At 37.4% G+C, this 25673-nt stretch overlaps 1 protein-coding gene across 2 annotated transcripts in view; it reads left to right on the top strand.

The window, feature by feature from the left end:
- Positions 1–25673, top strand: part of SPATS2 (spermatogenesis associated serine rich 2) — a 129720-nt gene that overhangs the window by 80597 nt on the left and 23450 nt on the right. For both annotated transcript variants that reach the window (XM_081248026.1, XM_081248027.1), the window contains exons 3-6: positions 7685–7764; positions 11407–11515; positions 12873–12922; positions 24369–24630. In XM_081248026.1, coding sequence (XP_081104152.1) covers positions 7685–7764; positions 11407–11515; positions 12873–12922; positions 24369–24630 — 501 coding nt within the window. The remainder of the gene's footprint in view (positions 1–7684; positions 7765–11406; positions 11516–12872; positions 12923–24368; positions 24631–25673) is intronic.

Here is a 25673-nt window from a genome sequence, read left to right as displayed (position 1 = left end):
TTGAGTACTGGCTGTGTTCAGTCTAAAGGAGAACTTCAGATTGTTTAATTGTTCATGAGATACCACTTCTGGCACTTAGCCTCTGCTTTTGAGTTTGCTTTTTTTAATTTTTAAAAGGAAGTTGATACAGTTTGAGAAAATATGACAAGTGATCATCACACTTGTTAGGTTATCTGTATGTCTAGGGTTCTTCACCTCTGGGCTTACCTGCATTTAATTGGCTCTTAACTGTATGGCCTGTCTTTGGCCATGGTGAAATGTGAATAATTTTGTTATCCAACTTGTTTCATGTATGTATGAGGAACATCAGTGAGTAATAACAAAAATCTGAGATCCTTAGAAGAAAGGTGATATACCACCTTTTTGTTAAAATAATGGCAGCTTGAGAACTAGTATATTTGACGAGTTATGGCACTTTGTGTATAGCATAAAACTTGGACTCTGTCCTTGATTCTGCAGTAGGTTTCTTACTGTATAAGTTTGGGTAAAGAATAGTACCATGACTGACTTTTCTCATCATTGTAAAGTGAAGAGAAGGTATTCTGGAAGGGATTATATTTCCACCTTTCTCCTCACTTGTCAGATTGGATAATATAATAATTTGCCATCATGTCAATGAAAAAAATACATAAACAATCTAAAACCATAAGTTTTTAGTTGTTAAATTCAAAGACACAAATGCATTAGCCCCTGTAAGAATCCTTAGACTTACTCCATGTCTGGGTTGAGCCTCCTCTATGCTTCTCTCTACTGTAAGCAGCCTGGAATTTGGGGGAACAGACTTTTCCATGAAGGAAACAATCTTCTCATTGATAATCAGATTGAATTCACTTTAGTACTTTCAAAGAGCCTTAGTGTGCCTTAATAATATTAGCTCTGCTAAATATTTTTAGGTAGGACCCTAAATAGTAAAGCTTTCAACAATCTCCACCTTGGGCTTCCCTGGTGGCTCGGTGGTTAAGAATCTGCCTGCCATTGCAGGGGACAGGGGTTCGAGCCCTGGTCTGGGAAAGTCCCACATGCTGTGGAGCAGCTAAGCCTGTGGGCCACAACTACTGAGCCTGCGCTCTAGAACCCGCGAGCCAAAACTACTGAGCCCACGTGCCACAACTACTGAAGCCCGTGTGCCTAGAGCCTGTGCTCCGCAACAAGAGAAGCTACCGCGATGAGAAGCCCATGCAGCGCAACAAAGAGTAGCCCCGCTCACCACAACTAGAGAAAGCCCACACGCAGCAACGAAGACACAACGCAGCCAAAAAAAAAAAAATCTCTACCTCAAAATAGTGTTATGGTGGGCATCTAGTATATGTATTTAGTACTGTGCAATTTAATAAGCTATGCATAGTTGCTATCATTATTAGAGAGATTGTTTATTTTTACTGGTCTCTTGCACTAGACTATAAAACTCAGAGCAGGAACCATAGACGTCTTGTTTGCTAATGTATCCTCAATGCCTAGCTTGGCTCATGGTAGGTGCTTACCAAATATTTTTTGCAGAGATTAATTTGGAATCTCAGTAAGGGATCCTTACATTTAAAATTTTACATTAGAAAACAATGCTATTTTCTTTTCTTAACATTCTCTATAATTAGAACTTAAATTTTTAAAAATTGTGATAAAATTTACATGACATAAAATTTACTATTTTTAACCATATTTAAGTGTGCAGTTCAGTGGCGTATTTTCACACTGCCATGCAACCATCACCACTGTCCATCTCCACACTTTTCCAACTTGCAAAACTGAAACTCTGTTATCTATTCAACAAGATCTTGCTTTCCCCCTTCCTCCCCAGCCCATAGCAACCACCATTCTACTTTCCCTTCTTTTAATTTCACTCTCTAGTCACCTCATATGAGTGGAATCATATAGTATTTGTCCTTTTGTAACTGGCTTAATTCACTTAGCATAATATCTTCAATATCTTTTTGAAGCTTCATCCATGTTGTAGCATGTGTAAGAATTTCGTTCCTTTTTAATGCTGAATAATATCCCATTGTGTATATATATACACACCACATTTTCTTTATCCATTCATCTGACGACGGACACTTTGTTTCTTCTACCTTTTGGCTATGGTGAATAATGCTGGTATGAACATGGGTATACAAATATTGGATTGGCCAAAAAGTTCGTTCGGTTTTAAGTAAAACTAAAAGACACATTTTTCATCTTCACCAAGAATTTTATTGAACAATGTATTCACTAGCCGCATGAACTTTTTGGCCAACCCAATATTTGTTCAAGTTGCTGCTTTCAGTTTTTTGTGTGTATACCCAGACGTGGAATTGCTGTATCATATGATAATTCTATCTTTAATTATTGTATTTAAGGAGCCACCATGTAGCTTTCCACAGCAGCTATACCATTTTACATTCCGTACATGAAAAGGTGCTTAACATCACTAATCAGGAAAATGCACTCAAAACCGTAATGCGATATCACCTCACACCTGTTAGAATGGTTATTATCAAAAAGACAAGAAACAACAAGTATTGACCAGGATGTGGAAAAAAGGGAACTCTGTACACTGTTGGTGGGAATGTAAATTGGTGCAGCCACTATGGAAAACAGTATGGAGGTTCCTCAAAATATTAAATATAGAACTACCATATGATCCAGCAATTCCACTTCTGGATATTTATCCAAAGAAAGCAAAAACATTAACTCGAGAAGACACATGTACCCCCATGTTCATTGTGGCATGATTTACAATAGTCAAGATATGGAAACAACCTAAGTGTCTATTGATGGATGAGTGGATAAAGAAAATGTGGTGTATATATACAGTGGAATATTATTCAGCCATAAAAAAGAAAATCTTGCCATTTGTGACAACATGGATGGACCTTGAGGACATTATGCTAAGTGAAATAAGTCAGTGAAAGACAAACCATATGATCTCACATACATGTGGGATCTAAAATTTGAAAATAAAAGAGCTCATAGATACAGAGAACAGATTGGTGGTTACCAAAGATGGGGGGTGGGGGGAGGACCAAATGGGTAAAGGGGGTCAAAGGGTACAAACTTCCAGTTATAAAATAAATAAGTCCTGGGAATGTAATGTACAGCATGGTGACTATAGTTAATAATACCGTATTGCTTGTTTGAAAGTTGCTGAGAGAGTGTATCTTAAAAGTTCTTATAAGAAAAAAATTCTAACTATGTATGGTGATGGATCTTAACTAGACTTACTGTGGTGATCATTTCACAATATATACAAATATCAAATCATTATGCTATATACCTGAAACTACATAATATAAAGTTACATATATGTCAATTACACCTCAATTTAAAAAGAAATTTGCTCAAGTCTGGTTTGATATATGTGATAGATATTTCTATGTTATTCTCATTGAAATAACTTTTGCCTGATTTTTGAAGCCAGTGAAAAGAATAACAAAGTCTGCAATATTTACAGATATGTCAGTGATCCTGTAAGTAGCATACTTTTTCCAAAATGTTCCTAAATCTGTGCTATTTGAAATAATTCCAAGAAACCTGTGAGATGGTTCCTGATAGAATGAAATAAATGATAATAAGAAAGCTCAGTGTCAAGGCTTCCTCATATCCTTTATGAATCTTGCCTGAGTATAGTATTTAACTTCATTTTTTTTCTTTAAAAATTTATTTCTGATAGAGTATACATGACCTTCTATCATAGAGTAGTTATAAAAGGATGAGATCCTGCCTTATTTCCTACCAATGGAATTAAGTAAATCTTAGGCTTTCTTTGCACGAAAAAATAAGAGAATTGTTAAATCACTAAATGTTGCTGGTGGGAATTAAAAATGACTTTCCCTATCATGTTGAGAGACACTTAAGCTCCAGTTCATCGAAGCAGGGTTTTGAATCTACTTGAGCTGTTGGTTTAAGTAAAAAGAGGCAATATTACCTGGTGAGTAGACAAGTTAAGATGTTAAATTGTTGCTGCCCTTTTTGGCGAACTCATGATTTAGAATATAAATACAAAATGGGCATTTGTGCCCTGGGAGGCTGACTTGTACAGACTACAGGTCAGACTACAGGTTTCTTGCCCTTGGGCTTCTGGTTGAGTTTGGCTATTGGGCAGCATAGACAGGAGACCAGAGGCAAGGAGGAGAGTGAGGTAGGAGTATCTGTTCCCCCACTCTTTCCCTGAAGGGTCACTGTGGGCTTACTGTGTCCTTTGACTAAAGGACTATTATCCTATGGCTGTCTCCACACCAGATGAAACAAAGATGAAAGAGCCTGCTCTCGCTGGGTTCCAGTAATTGCTCCCTCCTTACCTTCTTTAAAACCTCCAGTAGCAATATACGTTGCTATTATTAGCCAAGGAGTACTGTGCTCTGTCTTGTGGTTTCCCTACTCCCTACCAGCACCTTCGAAAATAGTCCCTTCATTAAACTCTCTTCAGATTTCCCAGTCTAAGTGTGCTGTTTGTTTCCTGCTGGGATCCTGACTGAAATAACTGCTTTATGTATTTTTTTAACATCTTTAATTGGAGTATCATTGCTTTACAATCGTGTGTTAGTTTCTGCTTTATAACAAAGTGAATCAGCTATACATATACATATATCCCCATATCTCCTCCCTCTTGCGTCTCCCTCCCACCCTCCCTATCCTACCCCTCTAGGTGGTCACTAAGCACTGAGCTGATCTCCCTGTGCTATGTGGCTGCTTCCCACTAGCTATCTGTTTTACATTTGGTCACGTATATATGTCCATGCCACTTTCTCACTTCGTCCCAGCTTACCCTTCCCCCTCCCCATGTCCTCAAGTCCATTCTCTACATCTGCATCTTTATTCCTGTCCTGCCCCTAGGTTCTTATGCTTTATGTATTTTTAATCATTATCCCAACTGGTATGCCAAATAAACCCTAATAATACTTATGCTAATTTGAGGGGGCAGTAACTGAAGGTGTTTGCAGAACTACCCTTTGTTTTCCTTGCACTTGGTTTCATCTAGCATGTTGTTAAAGGAAAAAAAATAAAAAGTGTTAGATGATGTAGAAATTAGAAATACCAATAGTTCATTTAAATATAGATTCCAAAATGCTGTTTTACCTTAAGTATCCCCTCTTTTCCCTAAAAGAGATGGCTGGTTTGATTCCTTAATAAGATTACTGATGTCCTTTGTTTCATCTCAGTGCTCATTAATGTGTCTTTGGGAGAGAGTACAGTTGACCCTTGAACAACATGGGGGTTAGGGGTGCTGACCCATGAGTGCAGTGGAAAATCCTTACAATTGGGCCTCAGTGTCCACAGTTCTGCATCTATGGATCCAACCAACCGCAGATTGTGTAGTACTGTAGTATTTACTGTTGAAAAAAATCTGCGTATAAGTAGCCCCAGGCAGTTCAAACCCATGTTGTTCAAGGGTCATCTGTACTTACAACTGTCAGGTTATATCATCTGGATAACCTAAAGCAATTCTGAGAAGGTTGCTGGGTAGTATTTTGTCTATATAAGATTTTTATCTGTACTGTGTCTCTTTTCAATTAATAAAGATAATTGGGAGTTAACCATATTATGTCATCATCTGGAAAACTCAGGCTTTGAATACTGAGTTTGTGTAAATGTGACCTGATTTTTCATTCGGGGAACCATCATGATACTGCCAATATTACAGAGGTTAAATCTAACTTAATTCACAGTTCAATGGTAATTGGCAAACATAGTTTCTCTTTGAATGACATAGGCTCTATTCATATCCTCTTTTCCACTCTTAGTACCAAAATATTGTTATCATTCTAACTTATAAATTATCAGTCTTCCACAGCAACTAGGAGGTATTTTAAAACACAGGATAACAACTGAGCTGTAAAAGAGGCTTTAATTAACTGGGACAAAGTGAGAGAGTGGCATGTACATATGTACACTACCAAATGTAAAACTGATAGCTAGTGGGAAGCAGCCCCATAGCACAGGGAGATCAGCTCGGTGCTTTCTGAACACCTAGAGAGGTGGGATAGGGAGGGAGGGAGGGAGGGAGACACAAGAGGGAAGGGATATGGGGATATATGTATATGTATAGATGATTCGCTTTGTTATAAAGCAGAAACTAACACACCATTGTAAAGCAGTTATACTCTAATAAAGATGTTAAAAAAATTAAAAATTAAAAAAAACCATCTGAAATAATAGTAAAAGAATTTGGAAAGTGCACTAGAATATTACTGTATTTTTTATAGCCCCATCTTATTCCGTTCAGACTGCTGTAACAAAATACCACAGACTGGGTAGCTTATAAACAACAGAAATTTACTTCTCACAGTTCTAGAGGCTGGAAATCTGAGATCAGAGTGCCACCATGGTCTGATGAGGGCCTTCTTCTGGGTTTCAGACTTCCCATTGTGTCCTCACATGGTGGCAGGGGCTAGAGAGCTCTGTAGAATCTTTTTTATAAGAGGACTTATCCTGGGACTTCCCTGGTGGTCCAGTGGTTAAGAATCCGCTTTCCAATGAAGGGGACGTGGGTTCAAACCCTGGTCGGAGAACTAAGATCCCACATGCCGTGGGGCAGCTAAGCCCACGCGCCACAACTACTGAACCCTCACACTCTGGAGCCCGTACTCTGCAAGTAAGAACCCACTGCAGCCACATAAGTAAATAAAATTAAAAAAAAAAAAAGAGCACTAATCCCATTCATGAGGACTCCACTCTCCAAGGGCCTCACCTACTAATACCATCACTGTAGGATTTCATATATGAATTTGGAGGGGAGAACACAAACATTCCGACCACAGCAACCCCTCTTCTCAAAATTCCCCTTTTACTTGCTTTGTTGAAATTCTAACCCCCAAGCTACTCCCAAATATGGTGCATGGATCTGCAATGTTGATACCGCTTGGGAGTAAAAACCTTGGGCCACACGCCAGACTCCTGAATCAGAACCTGCATTTTAACTGGAGATTTCCCCAGATGTTAAGTATACACATCAGAATTTGAGAAGCACTCTAACCATGTCCTAGGATCGCATCTCATTAGATTAAACAAAGTTGTCAAGTGTTAAAGCTGAGTTAATTTGTTGATCATATAGTCACTGGTAAAGAAACTGATTAAATTCATAGATAGCCTTTTCTTTATAAGTGCAGGGAAGCCAAACTCTTTTCTGTAATTACTTACATTGAGCTAAGTTTTCCCATTTGTGCTGGTAATGTAAACTCAGGTACATTGCTTTATCAAGTATTATATTGGGAATACAAACAAATGTGTTCACGGAGTTCATAGTCTAAGAACATGGTGTGTGTGTGTTGCAGTCTGGAAGATGGAAAGTGCTTTTATGTGTTGTTATTATTAATGCCACAGAAGCTCTCATTCTCACATTTTCATATTTGTTAGTATTAAATTTTACCTTGAGGGACTATTTACTTACAACATTTTTAGAGGGTCTTCTAAATTAAGATAGGATAGTTAACAAAGATACCAAGGATTACTGGACAGTCTAATATAGGTGATGTACTTAGTGTTTTTCTCAAGCTGTGACAGTTTCTATTAAAATCAAATTAACTTTATAATTTTAATGCAAATGTAGTTACCAGTTATCTCTGTAATAGAATTTGCAAAATAACAACTAACTTCTTGTTAGCTGTTTATGGGAGAAAAGCAGCTAGTATTGGCCCTTCCATTTTACGGGATGGATTATATGTTAGCTTTGGACCATGTTGAATATATTTTTTCCTTCTCATTGTTTCAGATTCATCAGGATTCATTTTTGATTTGCAGTCCAATACTGTACTGGCCCAGGGAGGAGTTTTTGAGAACATGAAAGAGAAGGTATGACTAGTTACTGTGGATAAGAAACTTGAATGTTTTGTTAAAATTTTGGTACTATAAAATCAATGGCTATACAAACTCATTAAGAAAGTGAAATTTTAAGAACAAAACTGTATGAATGCCACTGTATATCAGAGAGTAACCACCATGAAGGCTTTGAGGAATCAGAGCCTATACGTGCAATTTGCTTTGCATGTATACATATACATATATTTATTCTAAATTCTCTTGAAGACATCTTAATATTAATTAATTAATATTATAACAATATTTATATGGCTAAGTGTGTATCTCATTTAGCAACATTCTTTAAAGAACAATCTGAGTAGGATCTTCCCTTTTTTTTTTTTTTAAGACAACCCAATTTTTATTTTTTTTATTTTTATTTATTTATTTGGCCATGCCGGGTCTTAGTTGCAGCACGTGGGATCTTTGTTGCGGCACATGGGGTCTTTTAGTTGCAGCATGCGGACTCTTAGTTGCGGCATGCAGACTCTTAGTTGCAGCATGCATGTGGGATCTAGTTCCCTGCCCAGGGATCAAACCCAGGCCCCCTGCACTGGGAGCGTGGTGTCTTAACCACTGGACCACCAGGGAAGTCCCAGTATCTACCCTTTCACTTGAAGAGGATTTTCAAGTCCAGGAGACTTTAGAGCAAGAAGAGAAATAAATTTGCTAAGTAACATACCTTTGGAAGAAAAGGTTGTTTTTAGTAATATAACCCTTAATGAGCTATACTGAGAAAAACATTAAAAAAAAGCTTTATGTGTGTTCTCAGTCTTATTTTAAAAGTATATTGTTGATTATGGAGTCATAGATATATATTGGTTCAGTAATATAAACACTTTCACATTTTAAGTTATCAGAATTTTACCTTTATCATTGAATCTGTTGTTTTTGCCTGAAGCCCATTTTCTAGTGATCAGTGCTAAGTTTTTTGCTCATTTCAAAAATGTATATTACAAATTTACCCTCTTTGTATTATAGATTATATACCTTCCCATTTGTGTGGTTTTAAACCTTATCATTTTTCAATTAAGCCTGAAACAAAAAAAGTATAGAATGGTATGAAAACAAGTGTACTAAGACTTAGGTTCTAATACAGATTCTGCTAATTACTTGAACAAGATACTTTACTTCTCTTCGTCTATAAAAGGACTTCCTTTTCAAGCAGTATGGCTGACTAGATACCCTGAAAACATTTCTAATATACAATGCTTACACATACAGAATGAAAAATAACATACATAATTTTAAATGCATAGCTGGGGAATTCCCTGGCGGTCCAGTGGTTAGGACTCTGCGCTTTCATTGCAGAGGGCCTGGGTTTGATCCCTGGTCGGGGAACTAAGATCCTGCAAGCCACATGGCACACAAAAAAAACAAAAATAAACCAAACCTTTTAATACTATATTTGAACTTTGATTATTATATATGAACTTATGTTGTAAGAAACAAAATTTCCTAGCTCTATCCACTGAAAGGACCTAGAAATAATGACTCCCTGGTAGCAATAAACACACCTAGCTCTTAGATCTTGGTTTCTAACTACCACTTTCTACCAAAAAGAATCAGGTCTTCTTGAAAAAATAACCAATTTCACATTGTGCAATAAGACAAGAAATGAAAATTATAAGGATTAGAAAAGAAGAAAAAAAACTGCCGTTATTTATAGACAATACTGTTGTCTACATAGAAAAACCAAGAAAGCAACAAATTATTAGGAATAATGAAGTCATCAAAATAGCTGGATATAAAATCAATATACAAAAATGAAAACAGAATATGCAATTATTATAAAGTATTTTTAATCTCAAAAGATATAAAATACCTTAGGAATAACTGACAAAATTGGAATTCCCTGTTTTAAAGGGAAATTTGGCATTTCTAATGAAATTATAGATGCCCTACTGTTCAGGTATTCTACTAGTGGTTATATACAATAGAGGCATCCTCTCACTGTTTACAGAAGACCCTTTTGTTTTTTGGTTTTTTTGTTTTTTTTAACAATTTGCTAAACATTGTCATAGGCACTGAGTATTCAGCAAGTAAGCATAATAAGCATAGGAATATTTATTATAACATTTTTCATAGTAGCCAAACATTGGAAAGAACGTAAATGTCCATCAACAGGAGAATGAATAAATTGGCTATATTCATACAATGGAAATGCTATGTAGCAGTTAAATGAATAAGATGCATTTATCAACATGAAAAATAAATCTAAAAAAAATTGTTACATGAAAAAGCAAATTGAATATAGACATGTACGATATGATACTATTTATGTAATGTAAAACAGTAATATGTATTACCTGTGGATACATACATACATCATAAAAGTACAAAAACATGTATCAAAATAACACCAAATTCAAGGTAGAGATCTCTGTGGAGAGGAGGGAAATGGGATTTAGGAGAGACTTCGTGGGCACTTCAGTTGCATATATTTTATTTTATTAAACTGGCTGTAATATAGTGAGTGTTCATTATGTTTTATATGCCTGAAATAGTTTATAATAATTTAAATTATCTTTAAGCATTATTATACAATTAAATGATATGAAGTAAATGTTTTGAAAAATGCTATACAAAAATCTGTTATTGTTGGGCTTCCCTGGCAGCACAGTGGTTGAGAGTCCGCCTGCCAATGCAGGGGACACGGGTTCGTGCCCCGGTCCGGGAAGATCCCACATGCCGCAGAGCAGCTAGGCCTGTGAGCCATGGCCACTGAGGCTGCGCGTCCGGAGCCTGTGCTCCGCAACAGGAGAGGCCACAACAGTGAGAGGCCCGCGTACCGCAAAAAAAAAAAAAAAAAAAAAAAAAAATTCTGTTATTGTTGGTGGTTCGTTAAACTTCCCACCTTTCTCTGTAGTTTGCTAAAAATGAGGAAATGTTGATGCTAAATTAATACCTGATACCTAAATTAAACCACCCTTTCTTGAAATAAAATCTGGCACAAATCTTCTTTTTTAATTAATTAATTAGGTTGCACTGGGTCTTAGTTGTGGCATGCGGTCTCCTTAGTTGTGACATGCGAACTCTTAGTTGCAGCAAGCATGTGGGATCTAGTTCCCTGACGGGGGATTGAACCTGGGCCCCCTGCATTGGGAGCGTGGTATCTTAACCACTGTGCCACCAGTGAAATCCCCTGGCACAAATCTGTTTCTAGAAATGTTCTGCTTTTCTAAGTTTTTGGGGTTTTTTTTGTTTGTTTGTTTGTTTTGTTTTGTTTTGTTACGTGGGCTTCTCACTGTTGTGGCCTCTCCCCTTGCGGAGCACAGGCTCCGGACGCACAGGCTCAACGGCCATGGCTCACGGGCCCAGCCGCTCCGCGGCATGTGGGATCTTCCCAGACTGGGGCACGAACCCGTGTCCCCTGCATCGGCAGGCGGACTCTCAACCACTGTGCCACCAGGGAAGCCCTGCTTTTCTGAGTTTTGAAATTAATTTTTATGTACTGTTATCACTCATCTATTAATCATTCCCAGTGAGTTGGTTGTATGTACTCACACTGACACTAAAGAGTGATATAGCTTGTTAAAAATGAAATGGTACCCTTTCTGTTATTCTCTTTATTAGGTCTCAGTTTCCAACTGACCTATTGATATTAGAATTAAATGAACTTGTCTTCTTTTCCAGATAAATGCAGTACGTGCAATAGTTCCCAATAAGAGTAACAATGAAATTATCCTGGTTTTGCAGCACTTTGATAATTGTGTGGACAAAACAGTACAAGCATTCATGGAAGGTAATCCTAGCTCAATATCTTTATAAGTTTGTATTTGTTCAAATAGAAGTTGCTTCAGCATTCTATAACATTCATTTGGCAATCTGGTGTTTCATAGATGATATAGCAGATGCCATGATAACATAACATACCATGCCATTTTTAAAGATATCTCTTAAAGCTCCCTATTTCAGCCCTAGAAGTAATTCGTTCATAAGCTATATAATACCTGGAATAAGAGACAAGCTGAGAAGACTCCATCATTTTATTCAGAATGTTCTCTAATGGTAGTTAAGAAGAAAAGAAATTAGGTGGCCATTGGTATAAGGGACTTGATTGGAGTTGGGTTTAATAAGAATTTAAGAAACAATGACAAAGTAGTGGTCCAGTAGCTCAGCCACAGATGGCAGATTCAGGGACTCAACATTCTTTTTCAGGCTCCAGTACCATTTAGTTTGGCTCTGGCAAGTGATTCAAATATATGGGTTTGAGTGTCCTTATCTACCATACAAAAAATGATAGGCTTAGCCAAACCTTTTTGTTTGGCTAACAAACAAAAACACAGAGGGCCTGGGTTTGATCCCTGGTCGGGGAACTAAGATCCTGCAAGCCACATGGCACACACAAAAAACAAAAATAAACCAAACCTTTTAATACTATATTTGAACTTTGATTATTATATATGAACTTATGTTGTAGGAAACAAAATTTCCTAGCTCTATCCACTGAAAGGACCTAGAAATAATGACTCCCTGGTAGCAATAAACACACCTAGTTTGTAAAACACAAACTTCTTTCCACATAACTTGTTTGGGAAAAACTGCCTAAAGCTATCGCATCATTGAACAGTGACAGCAACATCAGAATAGGTCTCCCTGTTCCTATTTTCCTGAATTTACCAGTATAGAATAAACATGTCCAAATACTGTAAGGTCTTTCTTCGTCTTCATCTGTTTTCTTTATAATGTTAGTATTTGGGTCTAGGGTAGTATACAGTTCTCTCTGAAACAGTGTAGCTAAGGTGGTGTGTAATCTTCTGGAGGAGGGAGGATACCATACGTGGGCTGAAACCCGTCATCTTTGTATTCAGTCAAAGATACATAAATAAAAGCATCTTTAAAATGGTCAGGCTACATTAGTCTCTTCTTGGAAGAACTCACTGAGGAAATTGAATGGAGACGGGGGATCCTAATGGGCAGGTATTCTAAAAGGTAAGCATGATATGATTATCTCATTACATTAGCTTAGAGACTTGAACCTTAACTTTTCCTATTGGGAACTTGGGAGATTTTCCAGCAGTTACAAAATTCAGGGACACTAATTCCTGCTTGAGCACGCATGTGGTAGGAGAAAAATATGTAATTGGTTTCTCTTACAGGTAGTGCCAGTGAAGTACTCAAAGAATGGACAGTAACAGGCAAGAAAAAGGTAAAAATGAATTAAATTTAGAAGTGTGATATCAATATTTGTATTATAAAAAAATTTAAGCTCTGCAAAAATATTTGAAAGATTTACATATGCATCTTCAGTTTACCTGGTTAAGAAAAGTCTTCGTCTATGACACTGAAACACAGCTATGTACATAGAATACCACACAGTCTCCTCCATGTGATTTTAGGCAGGAAGCAGAATGACTCTGCCATGGTGCCATTGTGGAGGGTATTAATATTATTAATATTAATATTAGGCAGGGATGAAACTAGAGAGCATGTCAAGGAAAGCAGAGGTCCTCTAGAGAAAGTGATCTAGTCCAGCGGTTTTCAACATAATTCATATCATAAGTCAGTTAAAATAGTTCAGATTTTTAGGTCAGACCACTTGTGTTGTAATCTCTGATACTAATGAGCTTCGGCTTAAAGCCCAAAGAGGGGCTTTGCTACTATTAGCTAGGCAGAGGGGTCTGAAGGCACTTGGGCTGTGGAGTCAGTCAAAACTGGATTTATATCCTTTTTCACTACCTACTGGCTTTATTTCCTGGGAATATTGTTTAACCTTAGTGTGCCTTAGTTTGCTTATCTCTAAAATAGGAAAATAATATTAACAAATGCAAGTACTTAATACAGTGTCTAACATATTAGTTCTCCGTATCCACTTAAAACCAAAGTGCTTTCCCCAAAGGATACTAGCTGGCCTCAGAATGCTTCCCATAGCTCTTTACTCTAAATCTGGTTCCTTTAGAAAGTGCTTGAAGTGTGAATTTCAATCAAGTATCTCTATGAAATCTCTTTAGGGTCTATATTAGGTTAGTGCTGGAGTTCTGGAATACTTTCTTGATGACTCCACATCACGTCATTAGGAGTTCTGTTAAGTATTGATTAAACCAGGCTTGACCCCAATGACCCTTGAGAATTTTTTCTAAGAAGAACTTAATACTACTACAGATTCCCCTGAAGCTCTCGATACCTGTAGCTTTGAATATTTGCTTAACTTCTTCCCATTGCTTTCACCTAACGTGAGTGTGTGTTCTGGAGAACAGCAGCTTATTAATTTATTGGCCCAGGAGAATAGGTTATTAGTGATGTGAGATATGCATGAAGCTGGAAAAGTATGTGTTGGAGACATAAATTTCTTAAAATTTGGAGAAAGAAAAATGGCTTCAGTTTGGCAGTCCCAAACGCCCAAATCTAGTTCAGTTAACTGCTGGGATTAGTTCAATAGGATGTGACCATGAATAGTTACGGGGACAGGTATTATATACATGGGACAGTGATATGAAAACTTAGCCAGTTCACAGGGGAGAAAGTATTTAAGAGAAAGAGATATGAGAGCTGTGGAGAGGAAAAAATTATATCTAGCATTACAGTAGTATTCCTGTTAGGGCCATGAAAGGGGTTTAGGGTAAAATTAATTCAGTCATGTCAGTCTAGCCTTAGAAATAGAATTAAGTATTTCTAGTAGAGCTGTGGTTTGACAAAATAAAAGGTAAAGGATTTTTGTTTTAACTTTAGTATTTGCATAGGTAATATATTCATGTGGCTCAAAATTCAAAGCTATAAAAGTAAATATACTGAAATATCTTTATCCCTGGGGATAGTTCCCAGCCATTTGGTTCCACACACCAGAGGCAAACTGTATTATCAATTGCTTATGTATCTTATGGAATATTTTATACATATATGTAAGCAAATATGAATATATATTCTTCTTTTTGCTTGCTCCTTTTTCATGTAATATATCTTGGAGCTTATTCCATGTCAAAATATAAAGAGCTTTCGTGGTTTTTTTATGAATGTATACTCATCCTACTGTTTAGATGTACCTTAACTTACTTAACCGTTCCCTTATTGATCAACATTTGGGTTGTTTGCAATCCTTTGCTATTATTAACAATACTTCAGTGAATAACATTGTACATATATCATTTTGCATGTGTTAGTATCACCTAGGATAAACTCCTAGAAGTGGAATTGCTGGGTCAAAGTGTATATGTATTTGTAATTTTGATAAGTATTACCAGATTGCTATAGAGAGAGTACCACTTTGCACTCCCACAAGTGATATATGAAAATGCCTGTTTCTTTATACCCTCAACCCTACAGTGTTATGAAACATTTTGAACTTTGCTAATCCAATAGCTGAAAAAATGATATTATAGTGCAGTTTTTTTCCAAATGTTTTTTTACTGTGGTAAATACACATAAAATTTACCATCTTAACCATTCCAGATCTCTCTCTCTCCTTTTCTTTTCTGTTTTTGTTTTTGTTTTTGTTTTTGGCTTTTATTCTGAGTCAATATCTGGACTAATATGCCAACGAATGGTTTATATTTTACTTCTTTTTTTAAAAAAATTGAGGTAACATACCGGATTGACATATACACACTACTATATATAAAATAGATAACTGGGCTTCCCTGGTGGCGCAGTGGTTGAGAGTCCGCCTGCCGATGCAGGGGACATGGGTTCGTGCCCCGGTCCGGGAAGATCCCACATGCTGCGGCGCGGCTAGGCCCGTGAGCCATGGCCGCTGAGCCTGCGCGTCCGGAGCCTGTGCTCCGCAAGGGGAGAGGCCACAACAGTGAGAGGCCCGCGTACCACACACACAAAATAATAATAATAATAATAACTAATAAGAACCTACTGTATAGCACAGGGAACTCTACTCAATACTCTGTAATGACCTATATGGCAATAGAATCTAAAAAAAATAGATATATGTATATGTATAACTGGTTAACTTTGCTGTACAGCAGAAACGAACACAACTTTGTAAATCAACTATACTCCAATAAAAATTAATTTTAAAAAATTGAGGGGGTTTCCCTGGTGGCGCAGTGGTTGAGAGTCCGCCTGCCAATGCAGGGGACACGGGTCCGTGCCCCGGTCCGGGAAGATCCCACATGCTGTGGTGCAGCTAGGCCCGTGAGCCATGGCCACTGAGCCTGCGCGTCCGGAGCCTGTGCTCCGCAACGGGAGAGGCCACAACAGTGAGAGGACCGCGTACTGCAAAAAAAGAAAATTGAGGTATAATTGACACATAACATTATATTAGTTTGAGGTGTACAATATAATGATTCACTATTTATATGTATTGTGAAATGATCACCACAATAAGTCTAGTTAACAGCACCATAATGGTATCAAAAATATTTTTTTTGTCATGATGAAAACTCTTAAGATCTACTCTTAGCATCTTTCAAATATACATCTCCAGAATTCCTTTCATTTTATAAAACTGAAACTCTATACTTATTAAAAAGTAACTCTCATTCCCACCTCCCTTCTGCCCCTGGCAACCACCACTCTACTTTCTGTCTCTATAATTTTGACTACTTTAGATAACTCATATAAGTGAAATCATACAGTAATTGTCTTTTTGTGACTAGCTTATTCAATTAGCATAATGTTCTCAAGTTTCACCCATGTTGTAGCATATTAGAGAATTTCCTTCCTTTTAAAGGCTGAATAATATTCCATTGTATGTATGTATCATATTTTGTTTATCCATTCAACCATCAGTGGACACTTGGGTTGCCTCCATGTTTTAGCTGTTGTGAATAAATGGATGTACAAATATGTCTTGAGACCCTGTTTTCAGGTCTTTTGGGTATATAGCCCAAAACGGAATTGTTGGATCATATGATAATTCTAATTTTTTGAGAAACCACAGCAGCTGTACCATTTTATATACCTACCAACAGCACACAAGAGTCCCAGTTTATCAACAGCCTAACACTTGTTTTCTGCTTTTTCTGATAATAGCCATTCTAATGAGTATGAGGTGATATCTCATTGTAGTTTTGATTTTCATTTCCCTTATGATTAGTGACATTGAGCATTTTCATGAGTTTGACCATTTGTATATCTTCTTTGGAGAAATGTCTATTCAAGTCCTTTGCCTATTTTTTAATCAGGTGGTTTTTGTTGTTGTTGTTGAGTTTTAAGAGTTCTCTGTATTATCTGGATATTAATCCCTTAGATATATGATTTGCAAATATTTTCTCACATTCTGTATGTTGCCTTTTTTCTCATGAAGTCCAATTTGTCTGTTTTTTTCTTTTGTTAACTGTGCCTTTGATGTCATATCCAAGAAATCATTGCCAAATCCGGTATTGTGAAGCTTTTGTCCTACATCATTTTCTTCTAACAGTTTTATTGTTTTAGGTCTTACATTTAAATGTTTGATCCATTTTGAGTTAATTTTTGTATAATGTTTTAGGTAAAGGTCCAACTTTATTCTTTTACACGTGGACATTCCAGTTTTCCCAGCATTATTTGTTGAAAAGACTGTCATTTTCCCATTGAGTGGTTTTGGCACCCTTGTCAAAAATCATTTAGGCAGGGCTTCCCTGGTGGCGCAGTGGTTGAGAGTCGGCCTGCCGATGCAGGGGAGAGGGGTTCGTGTCCCGGTCTGGGAAGATCCCACATGCCGCGGAGCAGCTGGGCCCGTGAGCTATGGCCGCTGAGCCTGCGCGTCCGGAGCTTGTGCTCCACAATGGGAGAGCCCACAACAGTGAGAGGCCCACGTACCGCCAAAAAAAAAAAAAATCATTTAGGCATATATGTGAGAGTTTATTTCTGGGCTCTCTATTCTATTCCGTTGGTCTATATGTTTGTCTTTTTTTTTTTCTTTTCTTAAGTTTTTTGGCCACGCTGTGCAGCATGTGGCATCTTAGTTCTCTGATCAGGGATCGAACTCGCTCCCCCTACAGTGAAAGGGCAGAGTCTTAACCACTGGACCTCCAGGGAAGTCCCTATATGTCTGTCTTTATGTCAGTACTACACTGTTTTGATTATTGCAGCCTTGTAGTAAGTTTTGAAATCAAGTTGTGTAAGTCTTCCTGTTTTGTTCCTCTTTTTCTTTCCTTAAAAAATTTTTATTGAAATGTAGTTGATTTACAGTGTTGTGTTAATTTCAGGCATATAGCAAAGTGATTCAGTTATACACACACACATATACTTTTTTAGATTCTTTTCAATTGTAAGTTATTACAAGATATTGACTATAGTTCCCTGTCCTTATTGGTTATCTATTTTATATATAGTCATGTATATATTTTAAGCCCAAACTTCTGATTTATCCCTCCCTGCTCCCCACACCTTTCCCCTTTGGTGACCATAAGTTTGTTTTCTATGTCTGTGAGTCTGTTTCTGTTTTGTAAATAAGTTCATTTGTATCATTTTTTTAGATTCCACATATAAGAGATATCATATGATATTTGTCCTTCTCTGTCTGACTTCACTTAGTAGATAATCTCTAGGTCCTCTTTTTCAAGATTGTTTTGGTCCCTTGAGATTCCATATGAATTTTAAGATGGGTTTTTCTATTTCTGCAAAAAATATCATTGGGGTTTTGATATGGATTGCAGTGAATCTGTAGATCACTTTGGGTAGTATTGACATTTTAATATTAAGTCTTCTAGTTCATGAACATGTAATGTGTTTCCATTTCCATTTATTTATGTCTTCTTTAATTTCTGTCCACAGTGTTTTACAGTTTTCATTGTACAAGTCTTTCACTTCCTTGGGTTAAGTTAATTCCTAAGTATTTTATTCATTTTGATGCTATTGTAAATTGATTTATTTTGTAATTTACTTTTTAGATTGTTAGTTCGTGTATAGATGTACAACTGATTTTTTTTTTACTCTTTGGTCCCGCCCCCACTTTTTATTTTTTTATTTTGAAAATGTTTTTATTTTTAAATATTTATTTATTCATTTATTTATTAGGCTGCATTGGGTCTTAGTTGTGGCATGCAGGATCTTCGTTGCAGCACATGGGATCTTTCATTGAGGCACACAGGCTCTTCATTGTGGTGTGCGGGCTTCTCTCTAGTTGTGGTGCGTGGGCTCCAGAGCGTGTGGGCTCAGTAGTTGCAGTGCACAGGCTTAGTTGCCTCACAGCATGTAGGATCTTAGTTTCTTGACCAGGGGTTGAACCCGCATCCCCTGCATTGAAAGGTAGATTCTTAACCACTGGACCACGAGGGAAGTCCCCAGAAGTACAACTGATTTTTGTGTGTTGACTTTGTATCCTGCTGCTTTGCTGAATTTATCTATTTGTTCTAACTGTGTGTGTGTGTCTGTGTGTGTGTGTAATCTTTAGCGTTTTCTGCATATAAGATCATATCATCTGCAAACATATTTTACTTTTTCCTTTCCCTCTTAGATGTCTTTTATTTCTTTTTCTTTCCTAATTGCCCTGGCTATAACTTTCAGTACTCTGTGGAATAGAAGTGGCAAAAGTGGGCATTCTTACCTTGTTCCTGATCTTTGAGGAAAAGCTCTAGTCTTTGACCATTGTTCACTGTGGGTTTTCATATATGGCTTTTATTATGTTGAAGTAGTTTTCTTCTAATCCCCATTTTTTAGTGCTTTTATCATGAGAAGGTATTGAATTTTGTCACATATTTTTTCTGTATCAATTAAGATGATCGTGTGGGTTTTTTTTCCCTTTTTTCTGTTAATATGGTGTATTACATTGATTGATTTCCTTAAGTTGAACCATTCTTGTGTTCAAGGAATAAATCCTACTTGGTCATGGTGTATAATCCGTTTAGTATGCTGCTGAAGTTTGGTACTGTTTTGTTGAGAATTTTTGCATCAATGTTCATAAGGGATATTGCTTTTTTTTTTCTTTTTGCTGTACGCGGGCCTCTCACTGTTGTGGCCTCTCCCGTTGCGGAGCACAGGCTCCGGACGCACAGGCTCAGCGGCCATGACTCACGGGCCCAGCCTCTCTGCAGCATGTGGGATCTTCCCGGACCGGGACACGAACCCCCGTCCCCTGCATCGGCAGGCGGACTCTCAACCACTGCGCCACCAGGGAAGCCCGAGATCTTAGTCTTTTTGTTTGTTTGTTTTGTTTTTTGGGTTTTTTTTTTTTGCGGTATGCGGGCCTCTCACTGTTGTGGCCTCTCCCGTTGCGGAGCACAGGCTCCGGACGCGCAGGCTCAGCAGCCATGGCTTATGGGCCCAGCCGCTCTGCGGCATGTGGGATCTTCCCAGACCGGGGCACGAACCCGCGTGCCCTGCATCGGCAGGCGGACTCCCAACCACTGCGCCACCAGGGAAGCCCCAAGAGATCTTAGTTTTTAATGTAAGCATTTGTAAATTTCTTCCTTAGCACCGCTTGTAAGTTTTGGTATATTGTATTTTCATTTTCATTTATCTCTAAGTATTTTCTAATTGCCCTTGTTACTTCTTCTTTGATCCAGTCATTATTTTAAAATGTGTTGTTTAATTTTCATAATATCGTAGATTTTCAAGTTTTCCTTCTGTTATTGATTTCTAACTTTATCCCATTGTGGTCAGAGAAGACACTTTGTATGATACCTATCTTTTAAAATCTATTGAGACTTCTTTTGTTCCCCAGCATATCATCTATCCTGGAAAATGTCACATGTGAACTTGCGAAGAATATGTATTCTATTGTTGTTAGGTAGAGTGTTCTGTATACTTCTGTTAGATTTAGTGGGTCTGTTGCATTCTTTAAATCCTTTATTTCTTTACTTATCTTCTGTCTAGTTATTCTGTCCATTACTGTGAGTAGGGTATTGAAGTCTCCAAGTATTATTGTAGAACTGTCTGTTTCTTCCTTCAATTCTGTCAGTTCTTGCTCCATATATATAATTTTTAAAAGATTTATTATTTATTTATTTACTTACTTATTTTTGGCTGCATCAGGTCTTAGTTGCAGCACGTGGGATCTTTGTTGAGGCATGCAGGATCTTTCATTGTGGTGCGCAGGCTTCTCTCTAGTTGTGGTGTGCGGGTTTTCTCTTCTCTAGTTGTGGCATGCAGGCTGGGTGGGTGGGCTCTGTAGTTGTGGCATGCAGGTTCCAGAGTGCATGGGTTCTGTAGTTTGCAGCACGCTGGCTCTCTAGTTGAGACACACAAGCTCAGTAGTTGTGGCTCATGGGCTTAGTGGCCCTGCAGCATGTGGGATCTTAGTTCTCTGACCAGGGATTGAACCCGCGTCCCCTGCATTGCAAGGCAGATTCTTTACCACTGGACCACCAGGGAAGTCCCTGCACCATATATTTTGATGGTCTGGGTCTGTCAGGTGCATAAATGTTTCTAATTGTTAAATCTTCTTTCTGTATTGAACTTTTTATTAATGTGTAATGTCCTTCTTTGTCTCTTGTAAGCTTTTTTTATTTAAAGTCTGTTTTTGTCTGATACTAGTCCAGCCATCCCTGCTCTCTTTTGGTTGCTATTTGCATGGAATATATTTTTCCATTCTTTCACTTTCAATCTATTTGTGATTTTGAATATAAAGTGAGTCTCTTGTAGACAGCTTATAGTTAGATAGTGTGTATTTATCCATTCTGCCATTCTCAGTCTTTCAGTAGAGTTTAATCCATTTGCATTTAAAGTAGTGACTGATAAGGAGGGACTTCTTTCATTATGCTATTTGTTTTCAATGATTTTAGATTTTTTGTCCCTCATTTTCTACATTACTGTATTTCTGTGTGTTTAATCAATTTTTTGTAATGAAATGGTTAAATTCCTGTCTCATTTCCTTTTGTGTATAAGCTGTAGCTATTTTCTTTATGGTTACCATGGGGACTCAATTTAATATCCTAGAGTTATAACACTCTAATTGAATTTATACCAACTTAACTTCAATAACATACAAAATTTTTGCTCCTTTACAGCTCCATCCCCACCCTTTTTGGCTGTTGATGTCACAAAATTACATCTTTATACATTGTGTGCCCAAAAATATAAACTAATAATTCTTTTAAATGCATTCGTCTCTTAAATTATGTAGAGAACAAGATCTGGAGTTACAAACCAAAGTTGCAGTAATATTAGGTTTTAGACTGATAGTTGGTTTTTTTTTTAATGTATTAAACTTTTAGATCATGTAGAAAACAAAAAGTACAGTTACAAAACATTGTTACAATAATACTAGCTTTTGTAATTGCTCACGTATTTTACCTTTATCAAGTTCTTTATTTCTCCATATGCCTTCAAATTACCATCTAGTGTTCTTTCATTTCATATTACAGGACTCCCTTGAGCATTTCCGGCAGGGCAGGTCTGGTGGTTATGAGCTCCCTCAGCTTTTGTTTATCTGGAAATGTCTTAATTTACCTCTCAGTTTTGAAAGACAGTTTTACCACATATAGGATTCTTGTTGACAGGTGGTTTTTTTTTTTTTAGCACTTTGATTATATCTGCCTTCTGGCCTCCAAAGTTTCTGATGAGAAATCTGCTCATAATCTCACTGATGATCTCTTATGTGTGACAAGTAGCTTCTCTATTGCTTTCAAGATTCTCTCTTTGTCTTTTGAAAGTTTGATTACAGTGTGTCTCACTGTCTCTTGGAGTTCATTAAGCTTCTTGGATGTTTATAGTCATGTCTTTCACCAGATTTGGGAAGTTTTCAGCCATTATTTCTTCAAACATTCTTCCCTTTCCCTCCTCCCCTTCACCAGTTTACACGCTATGTTGGTTTGTTTGATGGAGCCCCACAAGTCCCTTAGGCTCTGTTCACTTTTCTTCAGTCTTTTCTTTCTCTTCCTCAGACTCAATAATTTCAATTGTGCTATCTTCAAGTTCCCTGATTCTTTCTTCTGCCTTTGAATCCCTTTAGTGATTTTTTTTTTAATTTAAGTTACCATACTCTTCAGCTCCAGAATTTCTTTTTTGATTTCTTTTTAGGTTTTCTAATATTTCCATTTTGTTCATACTTTGTTTTCTTGACTTTTCCCACATCCTCCTTTATTTCTTTGAGCATCTTTAAGACTGTTGTTTTAAAGTCTTTAAATTAAAAACAAAAACAAAACAAAAAAATGCACTAGGCATTTGAGGAAAAAAATTCTCCTTACAGAAACTGCTAGCTTAGGAACATATTACGAATCCAAGTTTACATAATTAAAGTGAATCTTTGGATGAAAAAATAAATAAATTCTTTAATATATCTCCCAACAGGTCTTTTTTAGGGAAAGTTTCTGTTGATTTATTTTTTTCCTTTGTATTGGCCACACTTTCTAGTTTCTTTGTGTGCCTTGTGAGTTTTTTGTTGAAAACTAGACATTTGAATCTAATAATTTGATCACTCTGTAAGTCACATTCTCCCCCTTTCTCCAGATTTGCTGGTTTTTGTTATTATTATATTTTTAAATTGTTGTAAGCTGTCTCTGAACCAAGGGTCAGCCTAAGGTGTAAACTTAAGGTCTTCTCAGGTCTTTTCTAAGCTTTTCCCTGGGCATGCATTGGTTACTTTGAAATTTTTTCTATATATGCAGTTGTTTTTTGTTTTTTGTTTTTTGGTGTTTTTTTTTGTGGTACGCGGGCCTCTCACTGCTGCAGCCTCTCCCGTTGCAGAGCACAGGCTCCGGACGCGCAGGCCTAGTGGCCACGGCTCACGGGCCCAGCCGCTCCACGGCATGTGGGATCCTCCCTGACCGGGGCACGAACCCGTGTCCCCTGCATCGGCAGGCGGACTCTCAACCACTGTGCCACCAGGGAAGCCCTATGCAGTTGTTTTTGAACGTCCTAGTCTTTGATGTCCGGCTCCCAAAAGGGAATAAAGAAAAATGAAGTGGGGAGGAAGGGGACCACCCATTTAATTCCCCTGAAGGTCACTTCAGCCAGAGGGGGAGCGGCTTGCAACAGTGGGAGGAGGTACAACAGTGGTTGCCTTCCTCTTTGTCTCTACCTTTGTAATCAAAAGCAGCAGTCAGTAATCACAACACAGATCCCAGATATTTGAAGGACAGGTTCCTTTTTGACTACCCTCGCTTCAGCAAGCTATGTGCCAGCTGTTCCAAGAACAGGTGCACAGCTGCCTGTTCCCTAGCTGGGGGTGGGGGGTGAGTATCTGCTACTGAGCTCAGAACTGAAATTGCCTGAAATTAACCACAATTTATCATCCACGTCTTCTCCTGGAAATTATAAGCCTTCAATAGACTCCAGAGTTCCAAAATAGTTAGACAGATTCTGCCAGTGTAATTGTTGTCTAGGTGGGGAGACAGATTTCTGATGCAGCATCCTCTGCAGTGCAGATTTAATTTGTCTTTATTAGACTCAAGTTTCACTTCATTCCATATGTTTATATCCTACACCACTTTTTCTGTCGGGTTATTGTTTTGTTTGTTTTTTTGTTAGAGCTCTCTCTTTATATTTAGCTCTTTGTGTATATTACATTTTTTTTCCACATTTTTTAATTTATCTTTTGATCTTTCTTATATTGGGTTTTGCCATGCTTTAATATTTTATTTTTATGTGTTTGAGTTTATCCAAAGTATCTTACATAGTTATGTTAGTCAGTACTTGAACATATACAAAAATGTGTTCAGTTTCTGGAAGTGCAAATGAGAAGTTGGTAACATTGGTTGCCTTTGGGTAGCTGGAGTTACCTCTCTGGATTGTGGGGGATGTTCTTTTTCTTTTCTTTTTTTCAAATCTTTAATAACCATTAGAACAAAAAGAAGAAAAGCAAACCAAAACCTGCAGCAGAACCAAGTAACAGTATCCCAGATTCCAGTAAACTGGTTTCCATTCAAGAGGAACAGTCTGCGCCTTCCTCAGAGAAAGGTGGTATTAATGGTTACCATGTCAACGGTGCCATCAATGATACTGAGTCTGTGGACTCACTCAGTGAAGGTATGGAGGCACTTTCAGTAGATGCCAGAGAACTGGAGGATCCTGAGTCTGCCACACAAGATATGCTGGATAGAACAGGTGAGTATATTAACAACAGGTCTTTGAAAAGTTCCATTCTATTGAAAAATACAGGGGCTTCCTGGTTGAGAAACCAATCAATAAATTAAATCTAGTTAGTCTTTTACTTTTTAGTTTTGTTACCTCTTATGTGAAAGAGTCACATTTTGTAATTATCAAAGGCCTAGAAAAATATAATTCTTGTTCCATTGTCTCATATTTTAATTTTAGTCTAAATCAGCCTTATGGAAATCTTCTAATTCAATAGTCCCGTAGTACTTAGAGATTACAGAACATGATCTTAAGATGTTTTTTTAATTTCACACTTACTAAGGAAAATGATGATGATGAGTTGATGTTGATATTATTATTCTAATACCCAACAATGAGGAATATATAAGCATAACTCTAATCCCATGGCTTTCATTAGAAGGAGACTGTTGGTTTTTTTAGTCCCACATTTGTTTTTTAGTAAAGAATTAAGGTTAGTTTTATTTGTAAATTCAGGTATCTTGTACATTTTGTTTCATTAACCATTTTGATGAGTGCTGGGAAGATACTGGAAATATATTTTTTAAGATAGGCTTTTAAATTACTTGTTTGTTAATCCAGTTCCCCTTGCTCTGTTGCTGCTGGCTTTATAAGTGTAATGCCAATTTTAAAATTATGCTGTACTTTTCAGATGTTCTTTTATTGATTAGTTCACACGCACACCCACACAAAGACTTAGAGAAAAACATAGCACCTCAAACAAACCAAAGATAGTCAATGGCTTTCATTTTTTTCTGAACTAGCTTTCCTCTCATTTCCTAACTCTTTGCCCTTTCTATTCCCTAAAGCTTTTAAAACTCTTCTTTCCCTGGGACACTGTAAAAATCTTTTCCTCGACATAACTTACAGAAGCTTGTCAGAAGGTGGTGATATTGACTCTCTTTACTTCCTTGTGCCCAGAACTACAAGGAAGTTACCAAGGTACAGGGAATGAGCTAGCCTATCTGGAGATGGGTTAACAAAGAATCCTCCTCTTCAATTAGGATGCCTTTTAGGGCTAAGCCAGATGATAC

This window comes from Mesoplodon bidens (genome assembly GCF_964165515.1).
Source record: "Mesoplodon bidens genome assembly, chromosome: 11".
In the NCBI taxonomy this organism is placed as follows: domain Eukaryota; kingdom Metazoa; phylum Chordata; class Mammalia; order Artiodactyla; family Ziphiidae; genus Mesoplodon; species Mesoplodon bidens.
This window is presented reverse-complemented; position numbering and strand designations above follow the sequence as displayed.